Source organism: Limtongia smithiae, assembly GCF_038497785.1.
Source record: "Limtongia smithiae strain NRRL Y-17922 unplaced genomic scaffold V1518scaffold_4, whole genome shotgun sequence".
Lineage (NCBI taxonomy): Eukaryota > Fungi > Ascomycota > Lipomycetes > Lipomycetales > Lipomycetaceae > Limtongia > Limtongia smithiae.
Window position 1 is genome coordinate 280,063 of NW_027117625.1, and position 17,991 is coordinate 298,053.

At 56.4% G+C, this 17,991-nt stretch overlaps 12 protein-coding genes across 12 annotated transcripts; 6 read left to right on the forward strand and 6 right to left on the reverse strand.

The window, feature by feature from the left end:
• The first annotated feature begins 179 nt into the window (after positions 1–179).
• V1518DRAFT_414544 (heat shock protein 70 family) lies at positions 180–2,642 on the forward strand. The gene is made up of 4 exons (XM_066903600.1): positions 180–255; positions 319–391; positions 453–511; positions 584–2,642. Exons 2-4 carry the CDS (start codon positions 341–343, stop codon positions 2,544–2,546), a joined length of 2,073 nt encoding a protein of 690 aa, XP_066760137.1. The 5' UTR covers positions 180–255; positions 319–340; the 3' UTR covers positions 2,547–2,642.
• Positions 2,558–4,773, forward strand: V1518DRAFT_414546 (uncharacterized protein). The gene is made up of 2 exons (XM_066903601.1): positions 2,558–2,582; positions 2,639–4,773. Exon 2 carries the CDS (start codon positions 2,923–2,925, stop codon positions 4,621–4,623), a length of 1,701 nt encoding a protein of 566 aa, XP_066760138.1. The 5' UTR covers positions 2,558–2,582; positions 2,639–2,922; the 3' UTR covers positions 4,624–4,773.
• On the reverse strand, positions 4,655–6,402 carry V1518DRAFT_414548 (uncharacterized protein). The gene is made up of 3 exons (XM_066903602.1): positions 6,326–6,402; positions 5,559–6,273; positions 4,655–5,510 (listed from the first exon to the last, which is right to left on the reverse strand). Exons 1-3 carry the CDS (start codon positions 6,359–6,361, stop codon positions 4,687–4,689), a joined length of 1,575 nt encoding a protein of 524 aa, XP_066760139.1. The 5' UTR covers positions 6,362–6,402; the 3' UTR covers positions 4,655–4,686.
• A 97-nt stretch (positions 6,403–6,499) lies between these two features.
• Positions 6,500–7,962, forward strand: V1518DRAFT_414550 (cornichon). Its single transcript, XM_066903603.1, has 7 exons — positions 6,500–6,556; positions 6,892–6,956; positions 7,026–7,105; positions 7,161–7,166; positions 7,226–7,266; positions 7,317–7,429; positions 7,483–7,962. Exons 2-7 carry the CDS (start codon positions 6,940–6,942, stop codon positions 7,637–7,639), a joined length of 414 nt encoding a protein of 137 aa, XP_066760140.1. The 5' UTR covers positions 6,500–6,556; positions 6,892–6,939; the 3' UTR covers positions 7,640–7,962.
• V1518DRAFT_226042 (peptidase M24, structural domain-containing protein) lies at positions 7,485–9,313 on the reverse strand. The gene is made up of 2 exons (XM_066900947.1): positions 9,023–9,313; positions 7,485–8,967 (listed from the first exon to the last, which is right to left on the reverse strand). The coding sequence occupies exons 1-2, from the start codon at positions 9,130–9,132 to the stop codon at positions 7,962–7,964; spliced, it is 1,116 nt and encodes a 371-aa protein (XP_066760141.1). The 5' UTR covers positions 9,133–9,313; the 3' UTR covers positions 7,485–7,961.
• Positions 9,314–9,495: 182 nt separating this feature from the next.
• Positions 9,496–9,823, reverse strand: V1518DRAFT_437464 (anaphase-promoting complex subunit 11; the record flags this gene model as incomplete). Its single annotated transcript, XM_066906326.1, has 2 exons — positions 9,496–9,617; positions 9,682–9,823. 2 exons carry the CDS (start codon positions 9,821–9,823, stop codon positions 9,496–9,498), a joined length of 264 nt encoding a protein of 87 aa, XP_066760142.1.
• A 296-nt stretch (positions 9,824–10,119) lies between these two features.
• On the forward strand, positions 10,120–11,123 carry V1518DRAFT_437465 (Rhodanese-like domain-containing protein; the record flags this gene model as incomplete). The annotated part of the gene is made up of 2 exons (XM_066906327.1): positions 10,120–10,364; positions 10,466–11,123. The coding sequence occupies 2 exons, from the start codon at positions 10,120–10,122 to the stop codon at positions 11,121–11,123; spliced, it is 903 nt and encodes a 300-aa protein (XP_066760143.1).
• A 19-nt stretch (positions 11,124–11,142) lies between these two features.
• V1518DRAFT_372814 (PUA-like domain-containing protein) lies at positions 11,143–11,943 on the reverse strand (the record flags this gene model as incomplete). The annotated part of the gene is made up of 3 exons (XM_066901406.1): positions 11,143–11,423; positions 11,474–11,509; positions 11,565–11,943. 3 exons carry the CDS (start codon positions 11,941–11,943, stop codon positions 11,143–11,145), a joined length of 696 nt encoding a protein of 231 aa, XP_066760144.1.
• A 20-nt stretch (positions 11,944–11,963) lies between these two features.
• Positions 11,964–12,929, forward strand: V1518DRAFT_414563 (uncharacterized protein). Its single transcript, XM_066903604.1, has one exon. The coding sequence runs from the start codon at positions 11,984–11,986 to the stop codon at positions 12,866–12,868; it is 885 nt and encodes a 294-aa protein (XP_066760145.1). The 5' UTR covers positions 11,964–11,983; the 3' UTR covers positions 12,869–12,929.
• A 32-nt stretch (positions 12,930–12,961) lies between these two features.
• On the reverse strand, positions 12,962–13,597 carry V1518DRAFT_449744 (uncharacterized protein; the record flags this gene model as incomplete). Its single annotated transcript, XM_066906503.1, has 4 exons — positions 12,962–13,071; positions 13,122–13,174; positions 13,244–13,430; positions 13,483–13,597. 4 exons carry the CDS (start codon positions 13,595–13,597, stop codon positions 12,962–12,964), a joined length of 465 nt encoding a protein of 154 aa, XP_066760146.1.
• Positions 13,598–13,613: 16 nt separating this feature from the next.
• V1518DRAFT_414567 (ankyrin repeat-containing domain protein) lies at positions 13,614–15,185 on the forward strand. The gene is made up of 5 exons (XM_066903605.1): positions 13,614–14,284; positions 14,346–14,477; positions 14,528–14,561; positions 14,618–14,763; positions 14,819–15,185. The coding sequence occupies exons 1-5, from the start codon at positions 13,756–13,758 to the stop codon at positions 14,839–14,841; spliced, it is 864 nt and encodes a 287-aa protein (XP_066760147.1). The 5' UTR covers positions 13,614–13,755; the 3' UTR covers positions 14,842–15,185.
• V1518DRAFT_414571 (uncharacterized protein) lies at positions 14,855–17,522 on the reverse strand. The gene is made up of 3 exons (XM_066903606.1): positions 17,269–17,522; positions 15,178–17,207; positions 14,855–15,119 (listed from the first exon to the last, which is right to left on the reverse strand). Exons 1-3 carry the CDS (start codon positions 17,345–17,347, stop codon positions 14,997–14,999), a joined length of 2,232 nt encoding a protein of 743 aa, XP_066760148.1. The 5' UTR covers positions 17,348–17,522; the 3' UTR covers positions 14,855–14,996.
• Between the last annotated feature and the right edge of the window lie 469 nt (positions 17,523–17,991).

The following is a 17,991-nucleotide window of genomic DNA, read 5'->3' on the forward strand; positions in this document are numbered from 1 at the left end:
CTGTTTACAGCGAATACAACTTCATGCTTTACAGGTACAGAACGTAGAATGTAGATGTGTAGGTGGTGTTATAGTGTCCACAACAGCGATTGATGCCTTCTCTGCGTGTATTGCACTAAACTGGATATCATAACGCACGTTCCACGTGGAACGCGCGAGAAGCTGCTGGAGCCGCCGCTCAAATTTTCATAAACGCTGCGCGTCTCCCAACTTCCCAGCTTCACGCGCATTTGGCCATACCCCAACTCCCCGCAAGTGAGTACCTTCCTTGGCTGCTGCTCGGACATTGGAGCAGTGCGCAGTACTAACACCTCGCAGTTTGCCATAGATCTCACCCGCTATGTCTGGAGCAGTCGGCATTGACATCGGCAACGCCAACACCATTGTTGCTGTAAGTTCACCACTACTATCCACTTACGAATCCTCTGCATTTGCTGATCCACGCCATACAGGTGGCTCGTAACCGAGGAATCGACGTCATTGTGAACGAGGTCTCAAATCGAGCAACTCCGTATGTCCCCATTGTCCCTTGAACGCGCCTGCGTGGTTGTATTATGCACTGCTCACAGAGTCTGTCCACCAGATCACTTGTGGCCTTTGGCGTCAAGAACCGCTTTATCGGAGAGAGCGCAAAGACTCAGGAAATCACAAACCTCAAGAACACCATAGGCTCGTTGAAGCGCATCATCGGCCGTCAGTTGATGGACCCCGAGGTCGAATATGAGAAGAAGTTCATCGCTGGCGAGCTCGTCGACGCCGGCGGCGAGGTCGGCGTCAAGGTCCGCTATTTAGGCGAGTCCACGGTATTCACAGCTACTCAGCTAGTGGCCATGTACTTGTCCAAGATCAAGATCATCACGCAGAACGAGATCAAGACCCCCGTCACTGACGTTGTCCTTTCCGTCCCTGGCTGGTACACCGACGCCCAGCGCCGTGCCTTCATCGACGCCGGCCACATCGCCAGCTTAAATCCCGTCCGACTTATCAACGAGACCACCGCTGCCGCGCTGTCCTATGGTGTCTTCCGGACTTTCCCGGAGGGCCAGACCAAGAACGTCGTCTTCGTCGACATCGGTCACTCGTCCTACAACGTCACGGTAGCTGCGTTCGCCCAGGGCGAGATGAAGATTTTGTCGTCCGCCTACGATATCCACTTTGGCGGCCGCGAGATCGACTTTGCACTGACGGAGTACTTCAGCAAGGAGTTTCTGGAAAAGTACAAGATCGACGTGCGCGAGAATCCCAAAGCGTACTCGCGCGTCCTCGCCCAGACCGAACGATTAAAGAAGATTCTGTCCGCCAACTCGTCAGCACCGCTCAACATCGAGTCCGTCATGAACGACATCGACGTGTCGTCGTCGCTCAAGCGTGACGAGTTAGAAGCGATTGTCCAGCCAATGCTCAACCGCCTACTTGGTCCCCTCGAGAAGGCTGTTCTCGAGTCTAAGCTCACGTCTGACCAGATTGACTCGGTTGAGCTGATTGGCGGCTCTACTAGAATACCCGTCGTCAAGGAGACCATCTCCAAGTTCCTCGACAAGCCTTTGTCTTTCACACTTAACCAGGACGAGGCCATCGCGCGCGGTTGTGCGTTCGTGTGCGCCACACACTCCCCCACTCTCCGCGTGCGGCCGTACAAGTTTGAGGACATCAACCCATACTCTGTCAGCTTCCGGTGGGCGCCGGTCGATGGCGAGGATGCCAGTGAATTGGAAGTGTTCCCCCACGGTAACTTGATCCCGTCGACCAAGATCATCACTCTGTTCCGCAGCGAAGATTTCGATATTGAGGCTTTGTACACGAAACCGTCCGAGCTTCCCGGCGCAGTTAGCCCGTGGATCGGCAAGTGGACCATCAAAGGCGCCACGCCCATGGAGAACGGCGAGCACCCCGCGGTCAAGATCCGACTTCGCACCGATCATTCCGGCCTGATCACTGTCGACTCTGCCTACACTGCTGAGGAGGTTACGGTTGAAGAGCCGATCGAGGGCGAGAAAGAGAAGGAGAAGGAGGGTGACTCCGATGCTCCCGTCAAGACCAAAACTGTGAAGAAGTGGGTCAAGAAGAACACGCTGTCGATCGTGCACGGCACGACTGCGCTGGACAGCAGCGTCAAGATGACGTTGATAGAAAAGGAGAACCAGATGGTGGAGGACGATAAGCACGTTGCGGACACGGAGGATAGAAAGAATGCGCTTGAGGCGTACATCTATGAACTGCGCTCCAAGGTGGAGGACCAGTACTCTGCGTTTGCCTCCGAAGAGGAAAAGGAAAAGCTACGGAGCCTGCTGGAGGAGACAGAGGACTGGCTGTACGGCGACGGCGAGGACGCGAGCAAGTCGGAATACATGGCCAAATACACGGAGATCGACGCACTGGGCGGTGCCATGAAGGCGCGCTACCTGAAGTCGGAGTCGGACAAGGCAGCTGCGATTGCTGCTGCGCAGCAGGCGGCCAAGGACGCGGCGGCCAAGGAGGCAGCCGAGAAGGCGGAGCCGACTGAGTCAACTGAACCGGACGACTCGGATATGAAGGACGTGGACTAGTTTACAGATCGGAGCCGGGCGAACTTTTTGTGTGCGGTTCGTGGCGGGTTATATATAGCAAGTAGAACACGCGATTGTTAAATAAATACTAGAAGGATATATAAGGGGCGCTTTGAAGGCGATATGGTCTGAGAAGTTGGAGTAGAGTGGTTAGTTTGTGATGCCCTGCCTGCCCCTGACGCCGCAGTAAACAGCTGGCGCGGTCGCCGCGGGTTCCCTCAACTCCCACTGCTCCGCACTGCCATACCCCCACGACCATCGCATGGCACATGCGCGTTCACGCAGCTGAGCGCACGCACAGTCTAGTACCGATCATGGGCAGCAGAGCGCTGCTCCTACGACATCACCGCCACCACAATACCGTTCAGCGATCAGAATGCAGCCAGCGAGTACCACACCGGCCGCAACACCGCGGCACCGCACGCAAGCAGTGTCGCGTAGTAGTAGTACCGGGACGACGATGGAAGGAGCACGGAGAGAACCACGCAGAGCTGCGACGCTGCGGGCGTCGATAGCGGTGGCGTCTTCAGCGAGGGCAGCCAGTGAACATGACACTCCGACGAGCACAAAGCGCGACGCTGTGTCGCGCACGACACTGTCGTATTTACCAGCAACCGTGACGACGCGATCACCGCGCTTTCACCAGCACGCCCCGCATCTCGCAGCGGCAGACATGTCGACAATGGCATCGGCACCGGCTACGCCGTCTGGAAGTGGCAGTCACCTAAAACGCGGTTTTCACGACGGCGCGACGCCGCTACGACGTACTTTGTCATCGTCGCCTGCGACTACGAGCGATGCTGGACGGCTGCAATTGACGCGATCGCGCACATTGTCGCTTGCGACAACGGCGACTGCAAGTCAATTACAAGCCGTGGGGCAGTCGTCAAGCACCCCACCAAACCGAAGTCAGACAGTGTCGACAACATCCTCGCGTGCGCTGTCGCGGTTATCCAGTGTCGATATGCCACCGTCCACGCCGGTGTCACATACAAGACATGCGAAATTTGTGTATGCGAACGGGAAGGAGGAGGTTTTATCGCCTCGTAAGCCGGGGGGCAAGCAACAGTATGATGCGCTGTTGCCGTCCCAGCTGCAACAGCAGCACGCTCCCCCAGTGGTGGTGACGACAACATCGCCGCCGCTGCCGCAAATTCATTTTTACTCGACAAGTCCTACCACGACCACTTCGTCATCGTCGTCGCTCTCGTCGGTTTCGGAAACATCGTCGTCGAGCACGGGTGGGTCAGAGTATACTGCCACAGACACCGCCGTTGAGCACAATACCGAAGACGATTACCACGACGCGGACAAAACACCAAGAGCAGAAGCAGACATCTTGATCCCTTCCGCCGACGCCAGCAGTGCTTTGGAACCAATGACCGACGCAGCCCGCACTAACCGAAAGATCTTGGACCTTGAGATCTCAAACACATCGTTGCTTGCAGTTAACCGCACGCTGGAACGCGAGATATCTGCACAGAGTCGTGACTTGCGGAAGTTAATGCAGTGGATTCGTCGAAATCACGGGAGCACCGCGGATATCCTTGCGATGGGCGCGGAGGCGGAGACCGGTGAGGACAGCGAGCACGAGCTGGAGCTGACAACTATACCCGACGGGCTGGGGATGCCTAGCCCATCGCGTACACAGACGTCGGTGCAGAGTACACGCGCGAGCTCCCCTGCAAGTGAGACGACAAGACTTTCGAGTAGCATAGCTGCCGCCAGCAGCGACGACGAACTCGTAAGCACAGAGCGCGAGTTGATTGCACTATCATTGGCCCTGGACTGTAGCATTTCACGATGCATATCCAGGTCGGACGCATTGCTTCGCGAGGCCCGGATTGCGTTGACTGCGATTGTCGTCAAGGTGCAAGAAGAAGTTGATGATGTGACGGCAGATGGGAGTAAAATGGCGCGCGTCCTACGGTATTACGATGACGTGGCGCCAGTGAATGAACAGGAAAGTGAGGACGGAGAAGAGGATTTTGAGGAGAGCGAAGAAAATACCCCGCCAGAAGACACAGTTGAGAGAAACGAGTACATAGAGCCACAATTCAACGTTGACGTTGACTAGCGTTTTGACGAATAGGAATGCAGAATTGCGAATAGTGATGATTGTACTTGTATTATGATATGTCTAGAACACAGCATCCTGCGACCAGCATGTAAGAAAGGTGTAGAACCACTCATCATTAATATGCGCGACAGCTTGAAACTCGTCCCAGGACATGCCTTTACTCGGGTGACCGATTTTGGCAGAGCGAAAGATATCCTCGACGACATCCTGCGTCGCTTTGAGAGTGATCCGTTTCAGCTCTGATTCGTACTCCGTCCCGCTCAGCGGGCCGGAGGGCAGTTCGGCGGCCAGTTTGTCGAAGGAGTCTTGTGGAGATGGAGATACGGATGCAGATGCGTGTGGCGGATCGGTGAGGGACCATGTGTCGTCGTGATTTTTGGTGTCGGGAACAATGTCCGCGCCGGTGTGATCAGAATGAGAAAAGCCGACAGTGAAGGCAGAAGACATGGGTTGGTGACCCATGACGACGCGTCTATCGACATACATGCTCTCGGCCGTGCCAATCATGTAGCGAAATACCTCATGCGAGATCTCGAAATGCGACATCAACACCGCCACCACGTCCTGCGCGGTGACGAACCCGTCGTTGTCTAGGTCATACACACTGAACACGGCTTTGAGTAGCATCATGCGCGACCCATTGAGGAACACGCCGAGGCCGTGGAGAAACTCTTCAAAACCGATGACGCCGTTGTGGTCGGTGTCGTACACGTGAAAAATGCGGGCTGCGAGGAGGTTGGTTTCCGAGTTTCGCCGGACGAGGAGGGAGCGGAATGTCGCTTCATTGATGCCGCCGGCGACGATGCCATTGGCGTCGGCGGGAAGAGGCACAGTAGCGAGCGCGGCAAATTGTTCGTATAAAGCCGCGACTTCGGCTTTTGAGTCTGTGTACGTGAGCATGAGCTGCGACGGGGAACGAATGATACACTTACGGAGAGTGAGCGCAGAATACGCTTCAAGCGCTTCGGGTCGTAATTCCTTTGGCAGTGCCAGCTCCTCATCGCTGGTAGAGTACCACGACGGCTCGGCGACTAAGCACTTCATCCGCATAACCGGTATCGGTACTCTAATTTTGTAGAGAATATGCGTGCGCGGATGCGTATCCGCAGCCTCGCACTCCTCGCAAATATCCATTGCATCACAGTTCACGCATACGTAGCGCGTACCGCGGATCGGGGTGGCGTCGCATATCGAGCAGCTGAACCCGCGGTGCACGTAGCCCAGCCGATCGAGTTCGCGCTCGGCGATGTGCCGGATTAGACGAAGCGAGCGGTCGGTTGAGCCCCAGGAGTCTTTGTCACACAGACTCCAGAGCCCGGTATCATCGACGTAGTTATGTAACAGGCCATCGTAGTCGTCATCTTCGCCCTCCGCATGGTCATCGTCGTCGTTGTCGGACGAGGGGGATAATGCGTGGTCGACGAGGGGGGGGGAGCCGGAGGCGTTGTTTTCTGATGTCGTGTCGGGACGCGCTGCGCTGCTATGGTGTTGCCGCCGTGTGTGCGCACGCCTGCTGCGGCGAGAATTGCGCGAGTCGGCTGTCCTGAATGGGCTCATATGTGCGCGGTGGGCGCGGTCGATGTCACTGACGGCATAGGACAGCGTGCCGAGGAGCAGGGCAGTCGCGGCGCATGCGATGGCTGCGAACTGGAATATTTTAGCAGCGCACACAACAATAACACACAGTACAGAAACTCACGGTGATCTTCGCGCGGAGTGAGGACTGCGAGCTCATGGACAAGTACGAGAGAGGAAGGATCTGGTTGTGAAGGCGGTAAGTGCGTACAGCGGGAAGCATGGCGGTGCGCGGCGGTGCACTGTGGCGGTGTGACTCTGTGGGCCGTCGAATTCGCTATCGACTTCGACGCCTGCAGCATCGCCACTCCGCAACAGCGTCGCCTTCGCCGTCCCCACGCCCGCCACCTACGAGGTACGTCTATTCGTCATTGTGGGAGCTTCTGCGTTGACGTGGAGCCTGCGCGCGCTCGTCTGGTGGCACCGTTGTTCCCGGCACCGGCGCCGGCTCGCAGAGTATCCCTGCACGCTCATCGTCCACTGCTAACATTGCGCTCTGCGTCGGGACTGCCGTGTCACGAGAGGCTGCGAGAGCACAGGACTGCCGTGTCGTTGTCGTGTCATATCGCTCATCAGCAATGCGTCGGCTGGGTTTCTCCTTGACTTCAGACGACGACACGATCTCCGCTCTCGCTCCCGCCCCGCCTCCTCGTGCGCGCACACAGACACCCGCAGACCGCACGCTTCAAGCTCTTCCGCATCCCATAATCTCCTCCCGCTCTCGATCCGTCCCTCACAATGACTGGTGAAGCCTGGTGTGTCCACTCGCACAATATCTATGTTCATTGCATTGGCGGTTCTGACCATGGGTGTGTTTCATACAGGCTATTTCTGCTCGCAGTGCTACTGAACGCGGCGAATCTGTTCCTGCAGGTGTTTTTCACAATCATGTACAGCGATTTGGGTGCGTATTGTTGTTTTGGGTGTTCACCGTGGTGCAATGGCTAACCATCATACAGAGTGCGGTATGTATCCCAACACCGTCCAGCGCCGCTGCGCATTCACTCATCTTCCTGTCTTGCAGATTACATAAATGTCTTCGATCTGTGCAACCGTCTTAACAACGTATGTCCCTGCTCTTGATCGTGGTGCTTCACTTGCTAATCGCATCTCAGTACATCCTCCCCGAGGCCGCCATCCAAGCTTTCCTGACCTTCATGTTCTTAATAAACGGCTACTGGCTCCCGCTGATTATCAACCTTCCTCTGGTCGCCTATAACATTAACAAGTAAGCGCATAGCTCTACCGACATTTACCCTTGCCCGACTACTAACCTTTCAGGGTCCTCAACAACAACCACCTTCTTGACGCGACCGAGATCTTCCGGACCTTGAACGAGCACAAGAAGGAGAGCTTCATCAAGCTCGGGTTCCACTTGCTCATGTTTTTCTTCTACCTGTACAGCATGATTGTTGCGCTCATCCGCGAGGAGGACTAAATTAATCTATATAAGCACCGGCGAGACAACTACACGATGAGGAGGAGCGTGACAAATCAACTTTTTGTGAATTATTTCTAGCAGCACGACCGTGTATTACTGCTACCTTTTATGTTTCTTTATTATGTTTGTTGCTCTTCATTCCTAAGGCACCGCAACCCTTGTCGTGATGTCAGTTTTCTCAGTTGTACAAGTACATAATGGTTGTTCAGCGTGCGTTTTTGTTTGTATGTAACTTCCATCTAACAGTCACTGTTTGCATTTTGTACGTACTTTATTTTACAGTTTGATGCACCAACAATGCTACATTTCTCTGACCTACCTATATCCGCTTGACTGGCCCACCGGGCGAGTCTGCCATACGCTCGGTGAGAATCTCGGCACCGGTCTCGGTGACGAGGATCATGTGTTCAAACTGAGCGGAGCGCCTGCCGTCGACAGTGGCGGAGGTCCAGTTGTCGGGCCAGGTCTTGTCGCGGTACGAGCCAAGGGCGAGCATGGGCTCGATGGTGAATGTCATGCCAGCTTTCGCGACACCGGGGGTTTTGCTCTTGGCGTAGTGCAGGATGCTGGGCGGGCAGTGGAAGTAGCTGTTGGTGCCGTGGCCGCAGTACGCACGGATGACGGAGCAGCCGTTTGCTTTGGCATGAGCCTCGATAACGTTGCCGATTTCGCGGAGCGGTATGCCGGGCTTGACAATCTCTATAGCTTTGTAGGTCGCCTCGCGAGTAGTCTCAATGAGGCGGATGTTGTCGGCGTCGGCGAGCGCCTTTTCGCCGACATAGTAAGTCTCGTTGAGGTCGGCGTGCACGCCGTCGAGGAAGATCGTCACGTCGATGTTGACGATGTCGCCGTCCTCGAACACGCGCTGGTCCGGGATGCCGTGGCAGATGATCTCGTTGACCGAGATGCACACGCTCTTAGGAAAGTGGTAGTAGTTCAGCGGCGAGGGATAGGCACCTATCTTGACGATCTCGGCGTGCACGAGCGCGTCGATTGAGTCGGACGTTACGCCGACCTTTAGCGCTGCGGCCGCGGTGTCGAGCACATGCCGCGCGGCGATGCACGCTTTGCGGATCTTGACGATGTCCTCTGGCGAGTTAATCAGCACCGCATTTTGTCGCAGCTTCTGCTCAGAGTACGGAATGCCGTCTGCCGCGTAGTCCGGCCGCGGGATGTCGGCGGGGACGGTACGCATCGGCGACAACGGGTATACGGCCCGCGTGCTGCCGGTGTAAGCGAACGACGGGAATGGGTCGTACGGCCTCGACTCGTGCGGTTTTGATGCTTGCAGTTCCTTGTGCACGAGCTTGTGTGTTGGCCATGCTCTGGTTCAGTCAGTACATCGCCACGGAGACACGGTGGTGTGAGGCAAGTACATACTTCTTAAAGCAGTCCTGGCTGCAGAAGTATATGTCCTTGCCGTACTTCAGGCATGTCGGGCACTGCAGTGTCGACACGTCGTTTGCGCAGCCTTCGCGAGGACACCTCATTTTACGCGGGGAGGGAGGGGGTTGGGGAATGAGTGGTGAACTTACAGGAGAGAAGAAATGGACCCTGAGAAGTCCGTGGCAAAGACGAGGTCATCGCGCAAACGTGGCACAGGTGATGCAACGCACGCGCCTCTACTCCTTGTTGAGTGGCATTTGAATACAAAGAACGCAGGAACAACACTCTAAACGCCGTGCTCCAATAATAAACATGAACTCCAGCACCGAGAAAGTAACTCGTTACATATATGCGGTAGCGCGAATTTCGCAGTGCGCTTTCCAAACGCGGTCTTCCCTCGACAGACGACCTAAACGCCACATTTGCAAACACTGTAAACACTGTAAACACACATTGCGTCATGTGCTTTACGACGCAGAATGAAACACAAATTTGCGTCGACACATCGGACACAGCTCTCGCGACGACTCGGTCTTCAGCCACTTGATCAGGCAGTGCATGTGGAACGCGTGTTGGCACTCGCCGATGACTAATTTCGTTAGCAACGGTATTCTCCTCCTACACACAGCACATGTAAGTAAAGAAAGACATACTGATGGGACAGTCGTCGCCGGGGTATTTGCAGGTTGGACAGGTGCCCTCGAACGCAACCCGGCATATGCCACAAACTTCGTCTTGCAGCTTATCCCAGTGCCACGTGCTGATAGCGTTCCATCGGTTGATGGTCACTTTCATGGTACAAGGTGTTTCCTGGAGAACGAAGACGAAAGATTGCTGGAGATCGATGATACCGCGGGCATAGCGCGCAAAGACCGAGGTGGATGTTTGTGAGCTGCCGTTCTGGGCAGTTGCGCGGGGTTTGTACTGGAACCAGCTCCAGTACGCAATCTCAATCACCGCCTCGAGGATCACAACCAATTGCCATGCCTGCGCTGCTATCTCTTTCTCAGCTGCGGGTCTCAAACAGTCTCCGTCGTGCGTATTCAGTTTTCTATCGATATAACCGCACTTTCTCTGCGTCAGCACCGAGCATGCAATCCTCACATCTGATTACCCCGGCAGCGGCTGCGAAGCTGTTCGCATCGTCGTCGGCCTCCGTTATCCCGCTCGACGCGACGTGGTATCTGCCTAATGCCGGCAAAAGCGGCAAGGATGAGTTTTTGGCAGAGCGGATTCCAGGTGCGCGGTTTTTCGACATCGATGAGGTTAAAGATCCGCTGTCGCCGTATCCGCATATGCTGCCGTCCGCTGAGCAATTCAGCGCCGCGATGGGTATGTTATCTGCACTTCTATTTTGTGTAGAGTGCGCTAATTGTGGTAGATGGACTTGGGATTAGCAATAACGTGGGAACCAATTGACTGCGTGATGGTGAACAGTGCTGACTCGCTCCAGGACACTATAATCGTGTACGACAAGCAAGGCAACTTCTCCGCACCGCGTGCGCTATGGATGTTCCTCGTGTTTAAGCACCCGTCGGTATATTTGCTCGACAATTTTCCGCAGTACAAGAAGCAGGGCCTCCCTATTACAACCGAGAAACTCGCCTCGCTCAAGCAAGCGAACAGAACCGACGCGACCTCGACATATACAAATAACGGCATGATCGCGGAGCGTGTCGCGTCGTACGAGGATATGGTGGCTATCACGCAAGACGCAGCGCGCAGGGAGAGCTACAACATCATCGACGCGCGACCGTACGCTCGTTGGAGCGGCGCTGCGCCAGAGCCGCGACCAGGTATTCCCTCCGGGCACGTCGTGGGCGCAATCTCGATCGCGTTCAGCGAGGTGCTGGACACGCAGGGCCAGTTCAAGTCCGTGGATGAGCTACAAGCACTGTTTCTGAGCAAAGGCATGTCGCCGGAAAAGCCCACGATTGCCATGTGCGGCACGGGCGTAACCGCGTGTGTTCTTGAGACTGCGCTTGGGAAAGCCGGGTTTGCGAGTGCAGGCGGTGCGCCGAATGTCGTGTATGACGGGAGCTGGACGGAATGGGCGCAGCGCGCGGACGGGAGCATGATTGTGCAGGGAGAGTAGTTGAGGAATGTGTACATAACTACTCGTGATCTTCCTCGGGCACGGGCTTGGCCGCGAGCTCTAGTAGGTAGTTCCACTCGGACTCACGGACGGGCCCAACAGAGAGCCGTGAGCGGCGCAGTAGCGCCATGTCTGCGAGCGGCGACTTTGCGCCATCGGATGCGGTGAGGTCCTTGATTTCCTGGAGACTCACGAGGCGGCCGAGCCGGCGCACAGGTTCCACGTCGACCATGAACCATTTCGGCTTTTCCTCGACACTTTTCGCGTCGTAGTACGGATGCTTCGTGTCGAAAGCCGTGACTGCGCGTGTGAGTGCTGTCCTATTTTGAAAGGTCATGAAAGTTACGCACAATCAACGTACGCCTCCTTCTTGACGCGGAGAATACCTGCATAGACACAATTACTTCAGCCCACTCTTCTCGTCCACAGCACCACACTTACCGACAATCCCGGGCACTTTGCAGTTGGAATGGTAGAAGAAGCCAAGGTCGCCGACCTTCATTCGCTGCATGCAGTTGCGCGCTTCGTAGTTGCGCACGCCGTCCCAGTGTGCGCTGCCGTCGTTCTCGAGATCGTAGTAGCTGAACTTGACGTCCACACCGTCGACGAGGCGGGACTCCGGTTCAGCCTTGAAGAGCCAGTACGCGGGGCCGCCGGTGGTGGTAGTATCGACGGGCTCCGCTGCTGACTCGGTCTTGGACTCCTTCTTCGGCTCTTTGGTCTTGCGCGCTGGTCTGGCGCGCTTTGCAGGCGATGATACCGCCTCGACCCCCGTCGCTGCGACCGTACCAGCCGACCGCAAGGCTCGTTTCGGGGCCATCGAGTGCTGCGGAACTGCAATGAGCTCGCTGATTGTGGGCATGCGTTGGAGTTACCCGCCTCGAGAACAAAAGCATGGCGAACTTCACGCCTCGATGACAACGACCACTACTGGACTTCCACCGCACTCAATGGCACTGACTCGACATATTGGACGTGGGCTTGCACGACCACAAACCGCGACATGCTGGGCCCACGCACGCCGGCCGCGCGGAGTGCGCTTTGCCATGAGCGAAATCGACCCATCGCAGCCAGAACTGGAGCAAGTGACCACCAAAATCCGGACAGGCGTGTACGCGCCCATCGTGTACCACACCGAACACCTCGACACCTCCGCAGTTTCACTGGCGCGCGCGCCAATATACACCGCATCGTCGACGTTCCACGTGTCCGCGACTAAGCGCACCGCGTGGACGTTCGCCGTGCTCGGGGGCTACTTCTCCTCCGCGATGATGACCATGGACGGCGTGCCCGCCGCGCTGGCACTGCTGGTCGGCATACCCACGGTGCTGCCCCTGCCGCTAGTGTACTACTTTACCGCACCGTACGTCCACCGCATCTTCCGCGTATACAAGCAGCCGGCAGGCGAGGCTGTCGACGTGGAGAAGCTGGTCGAGGACGAGGAGTTTGTGTTTGAGTGCATCTCCGCGTTTGGGCGAGGACTTTACAACTGCCGCGTCAAGCTGCGTGACCTGCGGATCGTGAGCCGGCGCGCGGGGTGGGTCAATCTCGAGGTCGTCGACGGCGAGCGCGTCGAACGCGAGCGCGCGATGCGCGGCGAGGGGCGTCAGAGTATCATCGAGAAGGCGCTCGACGGTACACGCACCCGGAGGTGGTTCTACGTCGCCGACGACGCGGGCGGGTATCGCATGGAGCGCATCTGGGCCATCATAGAGAAGCAGAGCGGGGTTGACAACGGACGGTAGAGGACGGAGGGAAATGTAGCATTAGAACACATTGTACATACACAACACTCACACAAATTGTATCCCAATCGTGGCGATGAGCTGCCGTCTCGACTACAGCTCGTTGTGCTGTTCGGTGTTGGCATTGAAGCCAGCAATGCTGGTCAGCTCCACCTCGAAGGTGAGCGTCGCGTCGGGGGGGATAGGACCGGCGCCGGTCTTGCCTGTGGAACGAGTGAGAAGGTGAGCGATGGGGGAGATGGGGGAGACATACCATATGCAAGCGATGGAGGAATGGTCAACTTGCGCTGTTCGCCAATGCACATCCTACGCCATTGTCAGCAATCGTGATCTACCTGCGCATCCCAATCCATCAACAGCGCACTGCATACGCACCCCAGAATGCCCTTGTCCCAGCCAGCAATGACCTGGCGCGTACCGAGCACGAAGCGAAAAGGTTTCTTGCCCGAGGACGAGTCGAAGATGGTGCCGTCGGCGAGATAGCCCGTATACTCGACGTAGACCATGTCATTCTTCTTCGCCTTTCGAGGGCAATCCTTCTTCGGGATCTTCTTAGTCGTCGCTGCGGGGATATCAGCAAACGGATCATTGTGGGCTGGAGGAGTAGCACGTACTAATAGTGAGGCCGTATTCGTAGTTCATGTTCGCGACATTGTGCATGCCGCCGCGCGCCTCGACGAGTGTACCGAGGAAGAGCACGACGAGCAGTAGCACAAGACTGAGTCTCATTTTTGCTGTGGGTGTGTGTTGCGGTGAGGTTGTGAGATTGATGGCGGTGGAGAAGGCCACGTTGAGTTCGAGCCGCGTCCGCCCTTCTTGTCCTCACCACCGTCATCTTCCGGACTCTCACTCCCTTCTATTCTCTCCCTCCTGCTCCTCACAGCACCATGTTCAAACTCGGTCGGCATCACAAGCACAAGAAGGACGATGAGGCTGTGGCAGCGTCGTCGTCGCCCGCCCCTTCAGGCGCTGCTGCCTCAGCAACATCGCGATTCCTCCATCACGGATCCGCACTGCCACCATCCCCCGCTGTCCCTCCACCACCCCCGTCTCGCGGCATCGCTACGCCAGTACCCGCGCCCGTCTCCGCCGCACCAGCAACTCCACCTGCACCCCCGCCATCTCGAGTAACCCCCGCGCTGCCGCCGGTCCCAGCCGCCGTCCCGCCGCCGCCTCGCGCGCCGGTCTCAGCCGCCGCGTCCTCACTCTCGCTGTCGGATGGCACTGACGGCGCAAACGCGAAGGAGCAGCTCATTGAGGCATGCCGACGCAATAATGTTGACCTGCTGCAGATCGTGCTCGGGATTGCTGACGGTGGTGACGGCGTACCCGCGCCGTATGCGGCGGAGCTGATCAACACTGCGAGCGACGCGCTAGGAAACACCGCCTTGCATGTTGCCGCGCTCAATGGCTCTTGTGCGTTGATCTATGGATTCATGTTTGTGTTTGAGAAACGAAGTAGTGCTGACTGCGGTAGACGAGTGCTTGGATATGCTCCTCGACATTGATGGTGTCGAGGTTGATCCCAAGAATAGAATGGAGGGCAACACGCCTCTGCACTGTGCTGCGCTCTACGCGGAACACGAACCCGAGCACGCAATTTCCATCGGTGAGATGACTCTTCACTTCCTCAGTACTGCTCCTGCTAATCTTGCACAGTCGACATGCTCGTCGACGCTGGCGCTGACCCGACGTAAGCGCGTCCTCTTGTTGCTATGGTTTCACAACGTCAACTGACAATTTCCGCAGACTCCGCAACAAACTAAAAGACAAACCGATCGATCTCGTGCCGTCGACCAACCGCGGGCTCAGATCCGCACTGCAAGGAGCAGAGCTCGCCGCGCGCATGAGCTCACGTGCGCAGCTAGCCGAAGTCAGCGGAGAGGAGGTCGAAGGTGCGCATTTTCTGATGTGCTGTTTCGCAGGCGGATACTGACACTCTATACGCAGACGAGGGATCGGCGTCGGAATAGACGGACTAGGAGTGGCATCGGGACTTTTTTTTTTTGAACTAGGTATATATAGCATTGACACTTGAGAAACACGCCCACTGCTCTGCATATATGCGCGACACCGCGCGGCCTCAGTTATATCGTACACAGGCTATCGTACACTCAGACGCGCAAGTTCAGCGCCGTCGTTGCCTTTTTCGCTGTTGTTGCTGTTCTAGGCATCTATCGCAATACCATTCCCCGACGGGCGGTTTCTTCATGTTTAAGCACTTCAAATGGTACCACTCGATTTCGCAGTTCTGTAGATTTAGTGTAAATATATGCATGCGTTGGTAACAGACGAAATAGTAGATTTACCTTGTTGTCGCATCCGATCATGTTGTCGTGGGCCACGTCGCGGCAGATACAGAACAGGCGCTTGTCCTCGTCTTCATCCTCCGTCTCCTGCTTTCGCTTCTTCAAAGAGTTGTGTGTCTTATCCACTTTCTCTACTTTCTCCTTCTGTGCCTGCAGTTTCTCCTTCTGCTTCGCTTTTTCCTTCTGTGTCTGCTGCTTCTGCTTCTCCTTGTCATGCTTCTCTTTCTCCCTCTCTCTCTGCACCAGTTTCAGCTTCTGTAGTACTTCAGCCGTCTTTGGCGCAGGGGGGAGATCAGGAACGGGCTTCACCTTGTGGAGTCGTGACGACGACCGCAGCCCTGCGAAGGGCGCAGATGCAGCCACGGGAGCGGGCAGCTCAGTCTCGATGTGCTTCTTTTTGGCATATGGCTTCGCAGCAGCAGCAGCAGCAGCAGCAGCAGCGGTGCTTTCGCTGGATTGTATCAATGTGTGCCCTCGTAGGCTTCGGCTGTGAATCGGCGCAGCGACAGTAAGCGTATGTATAGGTACAAGTGGCACGTTGGCGGTGGAAGATCGGTTGGAGGCTGAACGCGCGCTGGCTGATCTTGTCTTGGCCGAGATCTTGGGCTGTAGTGTGCGCTGCGTATTCGTTTCGGTCGACTTGGTAGGCTTAGCTGATTGCGTGACGGAAGAGGTGGTGGTGGTGTGGACGAGGGCGGCATGGCGCGTAAATGCCTTTGGCGCAGCCATTTTTGGAGGTAGCGCGTTCTGTTTTTCCTTCGGCGAGACATGCGGCACCTCTGCGACGGGAACGGCACCGGGTTCCTGGGTTGCAGGAACGGTCGTGCTGCGCATGGCACGACGATAGCCAAGCTGCGGTAACCCAAAGATCGACGTCGACATCGGCATCAGGTTTAGAAGTTCGCGCGCGATGGTCGTGATCGGCCGCTGCGGCGAACGAGCAGGCGGAGCGGCTATAGTCTGTTGTTGCGGCCGCAAGAGTTTCGGCGGCTCAGGGGTCGCAAACTCTTCGGGCTCAGGAGTGAGTTCTTCGAATATAGGTTCCGGAGAACTTGGAAGCCATGCGATCGGTACACTGTGTACAGCAGAGGCGGCAGTTCTCTTGGCGTGCTCAGTATCGTTGGCTGAAGTGGGGGCGGGATTGATAGATATTTCTGTCGGTTCCGCTGCCTCTGGATCAACCTGTGTTGTAGTATCTTCTGCAGTCTGTTCCTCTACTTTCTGCTCGGCAGAAGGTGTCTCTGTAGACACTTCAGATGCAGACTTGAGTTCCTTGGTCTTATCCACCATTGTTGTATTATTGGAAAGCCCGCGTTTTCCTGATGGTGCTGTCTCCTCTGCCACGACTGTCGCATCTTCTGGCGCTGCTGTCTCGTCTTCTTGTCCAGGCTCTGACGCCGGCTCTTCGACTGCTGCTTCCTGTTCAACTTCGGTAGCCATTACGTCGATAGTAACTGTGGACGCGCGTGATCGTAAACTTCGTAGTTTTTCCAAGTTCCGCACACGCTCGACGTGTTGCTTGACCGGAGAAGGCTTCTCCGCCTCCACTGTCGTCATCTCATGCTGTCGTCGCCGGTTGCGTCTATGGGACACAGGCTCCGCGTCTGAACTAACCTTCTTGGTCTTTTTGCCGCGCCGCTGCGCCCAAACCTGCGACGATATCGGCAGCTTTGCAGATTTCTCCATTTGCGTGATTTCCGCGTCCAGTTTGTCGTAGTGCCGTTTCAGAACGGACAAGAGACGCGTTGCTTCACTGAGTGCTTCCCCGCGATCCGCGAGCATGGGCGTTGTGTCGATATCGCATAGTCGCGCCGCAATTGCACGGGTGGCTTCAGCAGTGTCGTGTTCATTGCTGTTTCCGCTGCCATGGTTGGCGTTGTCGACCGTGCTGAGTCCGGTACTGGTCGAGGAGACGGATCGCAGCGCTACGCACAGATTGTCGAGCTCGTTTGCTGGACCGGCGTAAGATGCATTAAGGTCCTCAATGAGGTTGAACGAGCGCCTTATGTCCGCAGGAAGATGGTCGGTAACTGTAGACGCGTGTTGTTAGTAAGGATTGGTGAAGGTGGTGCTGCATAGTGGGACACTCACGGGAGATGTAGTATGAGTAGATCGCGAAAGCATCGCCGTCGCTGGTTGTGGCGCCACCGTCTGCGATATGATCGGTCATGGCTCACAGCCCTTGCCGATACTGATGCTGCCGCCACTTGCTTTACTGAACGCACGGAGTCTAGGCGGTGGATGACGATGTTGTTGTGGGAAAAGACGATGCGATGCGATGCGATGACCTCCAAACCTTCGTCCGCCAAACTTCACAACTGCATCCTCACCGCCCCCACTGTAACTATGTCCGCACCCGCCCCCGCCCCCGCCCCCGCCCCCGACGCACGCACGCATCAGCAGGACAAGAAACGCAGACTACAGGCTGAGAAGGACGAGCTGCACCGCCGCCGCATCAAGGACCTCGACGCGGAGGAGTCGCGCGTGCGCAAGCAGATTGCAGACTTGAAGTCTGAAAAGGACATGATGGCCAAGATCCTTGTGCAGCTGCGCGAAACGAAGGCAAGGAAGCTTGTGCGCTCGGCGACGAAGACAACGTGATTGGTGCGATTGTGGACCTGGTTTTGGCTCGCTTGTTATGGGCATATATACAAGCATGGCGGGACGGAAGGATTGGCTAGTCAGGATTGGCTAGTCTGGCTCGACTGACTTGCAGTCTCAGAGCAGAGCAGACGCATCGAGTAACACATTAGAGCATGGCAAGGCTTAGAAGCAGCGGCTTGTTGTCCGCAGCTTGCAGAGTTATGGCATCGT